This window comes from Colletotrichum truncatum (assembly GCF_014235925.2).
Source record: "Colletotrichum truncatum strain CMES1059 chromosome Unknown Contig_0008, whole genome shotgun sequence".
In the NCBI taxonomy this organism is placed as follows: domain Eukaryota; kingdom Fungi; phylum Ascomycota; class Sordariomycetes; order Glomerellales; family Glomerellaceae; genus Colletotrichum; species Colletotrichum truncatum.
In genome coordinates, this window is record NW_027222405.1 from 2,170,715 (window position 1) to 2,179,744 (window position 9,030).

General features: G+C 52.4%; 3 protein-coding genes across 3 annotated transcripts; all 3 read right to left on the reverse strand.

Moving 5' to 3' along the window:
- Positions 1-1,532: 1,532 nt before the first annotated feature.
- CTRU02_212068 (uncharacterized protein) lies at positions 1,533-2,374 on the reverse strand (the record flags this gene model as incomplete). Its single annotated transcript, XM_036725103.2, has 4 exons — positions 1,533-1,870; positions 1,926-1,944; positions 2,024-2,150; positions 2,226-2,374. 4 exons carry the CDS (start codon positions 2,372-2,374, stop codon positions 1,533-1,535), a joined length of 633 nt encoding a protein of 210 aa, XP_036583268.2.
- A 574-nt stretch (positions 2,375-2,948) lies between these two features.
- CTRU02_212069 (CCCH zinc finger and RRM domain-containing protein) lies at positions 2,949-5,494 on the reverse strand (the record flags this gene model as incomplete). The annotated part of the gene is made up of 5 exons (XM_036725102.1): positions 2,949-3,290; positions 3,349-4,373; positions 4,562-5,170; positions 5,251-5,372; positions 5,430-5,494. The coding sequence occupies 5 exons, from the start codon at positions 5,492-5,494 to the stop codon at positions 2,949-2,951; spliced, it is 2,163 nt and encodes a 720-aa protein (XP_036583267.1).
- A 574-nt stretch (positions 5,495-6,068) lies between these two features.
- CTRU02_212070 (elongation factor 2) lies at positions 6,069-8,976 on the reverse strand (the record flags this gene model as incomplete). Its single annotated transcript, XM_070205773.1, has 4 exons — positions 6,069-6,086; positions 6,140-7,915; positions 7,980-8,709; positions 8,969-8,976. 4 exons carry the CDS (start codon positions 8,974-8,976, stop codon positions 6,069-6,071), a joined length of 2,532 nt encoding a protein of 843 aa, XP_070060586.1.
- Positions 8,977-9,030: the final 54 nt, after the last annotated feature.

Here is a 9,030-nt window from a genome sequence, read left to right on the forward strand (position 1 = left end):
CAATGTGTGTGACACGAGACCAGTGACTTTTCGGGGCAGCGACGTCGCACCTCACCCCTAGGACTATTTCGGTCGCAGGAGGAGAAGAGGAGAAAGAGGGGAAAATCCAATTTTCCTTGATTGTTAGCAGAGCCTTGACCCGACACACAGGGCAAAACGCCTTAAACTATAGTTCACGCCCTGACTTGGAAACTTGGAAGCATCTCCGTCCTTCCCTGACGGCTTCGTTCCAATCTTTTCTAGGCCTGCATAGGCGCAGTGAAACAAGCGTTCGTTCAGGCTGTTATTCGGCGGTGACACAGTCCGGGTTAGTCGGCGCTCGGCGCCATAGCGGGTCTCCACTCGCCGTTGGGCCCCACATTGAAGCCGACTGTCTCCGACTGCTAAGCATTTAGAAAGTAAAATCAACACACTTGTGTATGGAAGACAAGGTGGCTAATGTATTTAGATTAATTAAGATTTCAAATCATGTGCTGCCAGCAATAATGTGACGAAGAACTTGAGGCAGGCGCCGACACTACAGGGAGTTGAGGGCGTGCGATGTCTATGGTTGGAAGGACTGTGCTAGCTCGAGCTTGCTCTTGCAAACGCTCAGGGAACAGTATATTCGAGTACACCACACCTAGGGTTTGAGGGGCCAGAACACGCACAGACATCCTAGGCGTTCGAGTCTGTTCTCCACGAAGTTAACAACGTTTTGAATCGGAGGGCTGCTAAGTTCACCATTCATTTAAAGCTATGTTCGATACCGAATGGCGGAGGTTTAAACAAAAACCACAACCAGTGGCGCTCACACTGGCTTTAAGCCTCCCACAAACACAACCAGAGGGGGGAATGTATTACTACTGCTACAAAAAAAAAAAAAAAAAAAAAGGTTGAAGTGAACCCAATAGAGCACATTCCACCAGAGCCGACAGAACGGCCCTGCCGTTGAAAGACAAGGTCTCACACAATCCAGTACATAGCGAGCAATCTTCACTCTCTTAATGAGTTTACTCCTCTTATTTTACGTGATTTGAACGTCCTCCATTTAAAATCAAGATTATTGGCAGTTGTTCATATCTCGGAATCTAAAACCTGATCACAAGCTCACCGATCCCATTACTACATTCCTCCAGCCCATATCTCTTGCTCCCCAAACTCCAAACCAGAGTACCCATACAACATAACCTGAATCCAGTGATAAACTCTTCAATTTTCTTCATCCCATATTTCTTCCCAAGCTCACCAGCACCTTCATCGAATTCGTTCATGACTCGCCGGATATGGCTCACAACATCGTCCACTGCTGCCTGCAGGTCGTTTTCCTTTTCCTTGAATAACAGGGACACGAGGGAAATTGTCTCGGATTGAACCTCCTTCTTTACAGAAAGAAGGTCGTTGACAAGGAACAAGTGTTCCGATGCCCTCCTAATAAGCCCTTGCGTCAGCTCATCTTCAAGCATCTCAACAGGCTGCCTAAGATCGCGTATATAACTGCCGGGCATTGGTAAGCTCGAGTTGCAAACCCTATGGAGGAGCGGATAGTAATACTAATCGAGCAAGAGCATTGGTCCACCTGCAGAGCACTGCGTCCTGTAGCCCCAGTAGCCCTGTATGGATGGCAACTCCTCGCTTAACAGTACTTCGGTCTCCTGGATGACACTGTCAACGTAGCCAAGCAACTGTTCTAGCATCACGCGACGCCTCCTGAGGTTGTGTTTCTGACGAAGTGGGACCGAGACTACACCTCTAAACGCCGTGAAAATCTCGTCATCGTGGACGTCGTTCTCGACGTCTGCTTCATCCCTGCCAAGGCAGCAGGTAATGTACCTCTTCGTCTCCTCACAATACTCTCTAGCAACCCCGACGTCCTTGACATTATCAAAATCTGCAATATGCTCAGCTAGTTTACACTGAGAGCGATGACATATATGCAATCTCACGGTCGTCCCATAGAAATATCTATAATTTGTCAGCCTGGCTCAATTGCGCTCCCAGGCATGTCCTCTTTGGGTTGGCGATTGAAGTTCATGGCACTTACCCACGCCATAAACATAGCCGCAAAGCGCAGACCCTCATACCCAGCCCTGGGCCAGCACATACCAGCTAGGCGACCGACATCAGCCGCTTGGAAGCGCCGGGTCTTTTTCTCGTCACCGTTCCAAAACCTGTCGTGCGAGCATCCGGCATCCGTCAATTGAGTGCTTTCTTTTCGACGTGGGGTACGGCGGCATTTCTCTCACGTTTCAAACCAATCATTAACCTCTTTACGGACCTCGTCTACTTGAGGGTGAGTTCCCTCGGGCCACCTTGGCCCAACTTGCCGCAAATCTTCAACAGTCGCCTGCTGGCCCCTCATGGCCTCAAAGAGTTGAGCCTTGAAAGCCGTCATCGTGGCTGAATGCGGATAAGTGACGTGGCAGATGATTCTAGCAAGTAACATGGGAAGCGGGCCCGAAGTACGAAACAGGAGGAGTTTGTTAAGGCGGTCAGCATGCAATTGACCTCTAGCCCACTAACCTCATCCATCAATGAACACTCGTCACCTAGGCTCTGTCGGCAAACAAGTTCATCAAACCAAATCTGATATCATGAAAACCACGCACTGAACAGAGATCACATCAACATCAGCCTTCAACGATTGAGTCGGACACCAATATTGGGGTATCAAGATTTATGTCAAGTTTATTACGTGCCTTGTTTGCGGCACTCGGCGATGGCCGCAAGAAAACCGGTTGAGGAAGGCTTCTTCTGGCCCATACCAATCCAGTCAGTCCACAAATGCAATGTCCCGCTTCCAGGAAGGGCAGCGGCAGCCTCTAAGGCTATCCAGGGTATACAAGTACTAGCACTACAGTGGTAATCATCAATCATAACATGCCCGCCACTTTCACCTGCGACTACATCGCCAGCAGGAGGCAGCCCGAATATTGCTTTACACGCACCCTGCGGCTCAAGCTGTTATTCTATTCAACCCCCCAGTTGTCATCGTCAGCAACATCATAATCCATCTCCGGTTGTTGCTCAGGCTGTTGGTCAAGCGTAATCGCCGAAGACCCATTAGGAGCGGCGTTGCCTATGGCCACGTCCTGATCTAGCGCACTCTCACGCTTTGACGTTCCGTTTTCCGTCGACAGCTTGACCGGTTGAGCTGGCTGTGCCACCCAGGACATTTCGACTTGGCCATCAATACCAGGTATCTCCTGGTTAGATAAGCCATAGAAGAACTTCTCAGCTGTCTTTCGATCTCTGAAAGTAATTTGCGTGTTTGAGGGTAAGGTATGAATGTTTGTGAATTCTCCGACGCCCTGGGTAGAAAGTATTAGCAAGCCTGAAGACCTGACGTGAGAAAAATGAAAGGCTTACGAGAAGGTACTGGCGCAATGCCTCATCCTTCTCTGGCGACGTAAAGTCGATACCAGTGACGGAGACAGTCTTCGGGCGATTGTCCAAAGAGTATGCTGCATAGGCTTCGTGAACATCGCCCATGTATCCACCGCGGTGGGATCCTCTGCCTCGAGGGGCAAAACCGCGCCCGCGTGGGTTAAATCCACCCCGGCCGCGTCCTCTGCCACGGACGCTAGCGTACCACGGGCTTGGTTCGTCCAATATGTTCGGATCCAGGCCGAGGAGCTTAGCCTCGTCTTCAAGAGCCGCAAGCTGTGCACGAAGGGCCGAATTCAACGTTCCCGGCTCGCCTTCTGAATCATCAACACCACCGTTCTTAGAACCCCCTAGTTTGGCCTGAAGCTTTCGTTGTTCTTCACGATGCCGCGCGAGCAGTTCTCGCTGTCGTTGCTCGAGTTCTTGGCGTTGCTTGTCAAGTTCTTGTTTCTTTTGTAATTTCTCCTCGTGCAGTTTCTGCGCCTCCTCTTGTTTCTGCAGGAACTCATCCATGTCGAACTCAGGCTCAGCAGGAGCCTCTTCTCCAGACTCAAGGTCAGCACCATTGGCACCGGCCGCCACCGTTGATCTCTCGTGTTCCTCAACATGCCAGAAGACCCTTACGAAGCGGTTATCAAAGATGACTTTGGGAGATCGATATGCTGCATTGGCAGCTTTCCAAGAATCGTACTTTACGATTGCAAGCCTCCGGTGTGGCTGCAATGAGATGTTCTCAATTGTGCCGAACTCTGAGAAGAAGTTCCGGACTGCTTCCTCGGAAAAGTGTTCCTCCGGTATATTTTCAACTACAATCGCAGTTTTGGTCTTGTCGTTGACCGGACCATCTGCCGAAAAGGAGGACCGATTTGGACGGCGCCGACCCTTAATGCCTTGGCGGCCTTTTCTAACGCCTCGGCCCCCTCTTTCAGCACTGAAAGCCTCCATGAGCTGCTGCATTGCAGCAAAGTTTTGAGACATCATTATTGCTGCATCCCGCGGATCAAAATCTGGTGTCACGTTAGTCCAAGGACCAAGCAGGATGTGGCGGCAGTGTTGATGAAAAGAATAGGTAAATGTAGCTTTCAGTAGTCAACCTTATAATAAAATTGTAAAGTCATTGCATAAATGCTCGGACGGAGTTGTCATCATGCTACGTGTGATAGAAGGAGAGAACTCATAATCATGTCGTACTTACCCTCGAAATTAGGGGGCCTATTGGAACCGCTGGATGGTAACCAGATGGGCTCGGAACCATGATCATACTGGCACGAGTTTCCACGTGCACAGTAACCCTTGGTTGCGAAGTCGCGGCATCTCTGCCTGGTCTTCCGAGGGCCCTGAGGCGGCCCATATGAGGGACCGTGGTTATAGGTGGGTACTATAGACGGCCCACTGCGCCAGTCCTGAGGACCGTTGGGCGGCTGGGGGAAGTTCGGGTCGTATGGGGCAACTCCAGGCGGAAGTTGCTGAAAGCCAGTGTTGACAAAAGGTTGGCTGGGATAATCATTTGAATTGGTCATCTTCGCATCCCATTGACCGCGACGCGGTTGCTTGTATGCCCTCTCGTTACCGAATCCATGGTCTCGATCGGTTGAGAAGCCGGCGTCACCACTTTCGTGATAAGAGCGCTTTCTTGAACCGATCTGAGGCGAGGTGCCCGAAGGTGCGATGGGAACAGTAGAACCCCCATAGCGGCTTTCGCCAGCCGGGTCAGGTCGCTTCTTGGGCGGAGGAGGTGCGCCTGGCACATATGACCTGTGTTCTATGACACGGAAAAGTTCGTCGACAAATTCCGGGGCGGTGCCTGTTGCCTTGTCAATGCTTGTTTCCCGCAAAGAAAGAAGAAAAAAATTAAGCAGAAAGCGCTAGAACATTATCGCATACCTATATTGAGGAATTGCGGCAATTCGCTCTCGCAGGCTGCACGAATTGGCGCCGCGTCGCCTTCTTGCGAGGCGAGCAGTGCCAGGACGTAGTCCGCCAAGATATCGGTTTCCGTGTCTGATCTACAGAGGGGTTAGGTAAAGAGGCAATTGTTAGAAGAAGCTTCAATGCAGACTGACACTTCAGGCAGCTTTTTCATCAGCCATGCCTTGAGCAGCGGCGCGTCCTCTGATGGGAAAAACATTGTCGCAGTCGCGGCATGCGCAAGCCCATGAGGTCAGGGATAAACTGCTGTACCAATAAGTCGATACTTATGAAGTAAAGAGACGGGACGAAGTCATTGTCGTTATTCGTTAGGGAATCCCTCGAATTAACGAAATTTTCGTGCTCCAAATAAATGGATCGTGGTTGAAGAGTGCAAGAGCTGCTGGGGCGAGGCTGAACCTTTTATTTGCGCCTCGCTAGCATGGACCCACACTAAACCTAAGTGGGATCAGCGGGTACGGCAGTCACGAGGAAAGTAAGCGTCAACTGGAGCGCCCTTTCACCAAGAGTACGCAAGAGAGTTCGACAATCTGCTGTGCTTTTTGCCAACGATCATTGCATCTGGCCTTCCCGGCTACCAAAACATGGACCAATAAACATCACAGGTACTGCAGTGAACATGTACATATTGAACTTGTCTTCATTCCGAGACTACGCGAAAGCTATGGAAAGAACAGGGCTCTTTAATTTTTGATATCATCCACCAAACCCAGTTCATCAAATGTGCCCAAAAAAGCACAACGCCATTTTCTATTAACCCATGGGAAAGGCGTTTACAGCTTGTCGTAGTACTGAAAATAGTTAGCATCACCGTCAATAACATGTGAAAGGAGAAAAAACTCACGTTGTCAACACCCGGAACCTCAACCTTGAGACCCTTGCGCTTACGCATCTCCTGGACGACCTGGCCGACCTTGGAGGTAGCGTCGAGGGGAGAGCCACCGGGCAGAACCTGCCAGTGGTCGAAGACGGACTGGGGGAAGGCCTGTCCGGAAGTGGCCTGGCGCAGGTCACCGTTGAAGCCGAAAGACTCCATGACGGGCAGGTAGGCCTTGATGGTGAAGAGAGGAGTACCGGGGCGCTGCTCCTCGTTGAAGACGTGACCACGTCTGCGGGTAAGGACACCGTAGACACCACCCATGGCCTGCTCGGGAACCTGGATTTCGACCAAGAAGACGGGCTCGAGGAGAGCAGGCTCGGCAAGCAGAGCGGCAGCGTACAGGACACGACGAGCAGTGGGGATGATCTGACCACCACCACGGTGGATGGCATCAGCGTGAAGGGTGACATCCATGATGTTGAAGCGGATAGAGCGCATGGGCTCCTCAGCAACGGGACCCTCACGGGTGGCCCACTGGAAACCAGAGACGACGGAGTCCTTGATTTCGTTGAGGTACTGAACGGCCTTGGTCTGGTCAACGAGCAAGTTGGCACCAGTGGTGTCGGGACCGAAAGTCCAGATCTTACGGGCATCAGTGACATCCCAGCCGAAGTCGTCAGCGAGGATACGGGCACGGGCCTTGAAATCGTCACGGGGGCCGATCTTGCCAGCCTCGATCTCCTTGGAGAGCTCCTCGTCAATGGGCTCGGCGACCATGTAGAGACGGTTGTGCTTGTTGGGAGACTTGGACAGAGCAGTGATGCTGGACTTGCCAGCAACAGTCTCACGGTACTGGACGACGGGGTCGGAGATGATGAGAGGAACACCGGCGTGGTCGTTCTCGAGATCGTTCAAGCAAATCTCAAGGTGAAGCTCACCGGCACCGGCAACGACGTGCTCACCAGACTCGGAAGTGTAGGTAAGAACGCAAGGGTCAGACTTGGAGAGACGCTTGAGACCCTCGACAAGCTTGGGAAGATCCTGGGCGTTCTTGACCTGAACGGAGCGCTGAACGACGGGGGAGACGGAGAACTTCATGACCTTGAGGTTGTGGGCGGTGTCGCTGGTGGTGAGGGTACCAGACTTGAGCAGGAACTGATCAATACCAACCAGACCGACAATGTTACCGGCGGGCATGTCGTCGATGGCCTCGACCTTGCCACCCATCATCAGAACGGTACGCTGGATGGCCTTGATGAACAAGTCCTCCTTCTTGCCGGGGACGTAGTTGGGGCCCTGGATGCGGACCTTGAGACCGGAGCGGACGGTACCGGCGAAGACACGACCGAAGGCGTAGAAGCGACCCTTGTCAGAGGTGGGAACCATCTTGGAGACGTAAAGCATGAGAGGGCCCTTGGGGTCACAGTCACGGATGGCAATAGCAGCCTCGTCGTCGGAGGGACCCTCGTACAGAGTCTCGGCACGGTACTTCTGAGCAGTGACGGGGGAAGGAAGGTGGAGAATCATCATCTCCAGAAGAGCGTCAGCGGCGGGCAGGAAAGTGCGCATGACAGCCTTGAGGAGCTGCTTGCCCTCCTTGTCCTTGTCCTCGTTGGCGAGCTTGAGGTTAAGCTTCTCGAGGAGGGTGTTGACCTCGTCCTTCTTGAAGTTCATGACAGCGGAGAAGATCTTGAAGATGGGGTCCAAGATGAACTGGTTGAAGGCACGCTCAAGGGGCTTGCCCTCGTGGCTGCTCTTGGTAGTCCACTTCTTGGTGTGGGGGTTGAAGTAGTTGTCACCCTAATGTCCATATTAGCTACTGAATGCGCAAGGGAGAGGCTGATGTGTGAGAGGAAAGACATACCCAGAGACGCTCCATCATCTTGTTGCGGTCAACACCGAACTTCTTGGCGTAGCGAACGGCGAACTGGCGGACGGTGAAAGCCCAGCCGTGAAGACCGGAACCGAAGGCAATGGTACCCTTGTAGGGGTAAACCTGGACATCACCAAGGGACTTGTCGAAGTAGGTGGAGATGATGACGTTAACGGACTCGATGGTACGGGAGAAGGACTGGTACAGGTCCTCCTTGGAGACCTGAAGCTCGAGAAGAGCACGGTCGACCTTGTTGATAATGACGACGGGCTTGATGCGCTCACCAAGAGCCTGACGCAGGACAGTCTCGGTCTGAACGCAAACACCCTCGACGGTGTCGACGACGACGAGAGCACCGTCAGTGACACGGAGGGCAGCAGTAACCTCAGAAGAGAAATCAACGTGACCGGGGGAGTCGATCAGGTTGATCAAGAAGTCGGTGCCATCGGTCTTCTGGCCGACGATGTCCTTGACGTCGTCGGGGTCGACACCGTGGTACAGGGAGATGGCAGTAGACTTGATGGTAATACCACGCTCCTGTTCGTCTGCACGCGTATCCGTTGCTCTTGCGTCTCCGGCCTTGGCGGTGGAGATGATACCAGCCTTGGACAGAAGGGAGTCGGTAAGGGTAGACTTTCCGTGGTCGACGTGGGCAATAACGGACATGTTACGGACGTTGGTAGGCTTGTCCATAAGCGCCCGGATCTCCTCGATCGTGAAGCTGTTGTTGCGATGCCATGGTCAGCAAACTGAAGTACCTGAATTGATGGGATGCTTATCTCCGAAGGTGGTGAGGGGCGGGGTAAGGCGGTTTTGCTCAGCAAAGCTGAAGCTGAAGCTGTCGCTGCCCAGCGCCATCCCCCTCTTGCGCCAAGACATGGGGGAGAAAAACATCAAACGACGCAATTGTCCATCATAAGGTGATGGACACACTGAGAAGCCGTCGTAGATGATGGAAGTGACTAGCAGGATGAACTTACTTAACCATTTTGACGGCGGTGGCTCGGTGAGCTCTTCAAAAATTGGTATGTGTAAGGTTGAA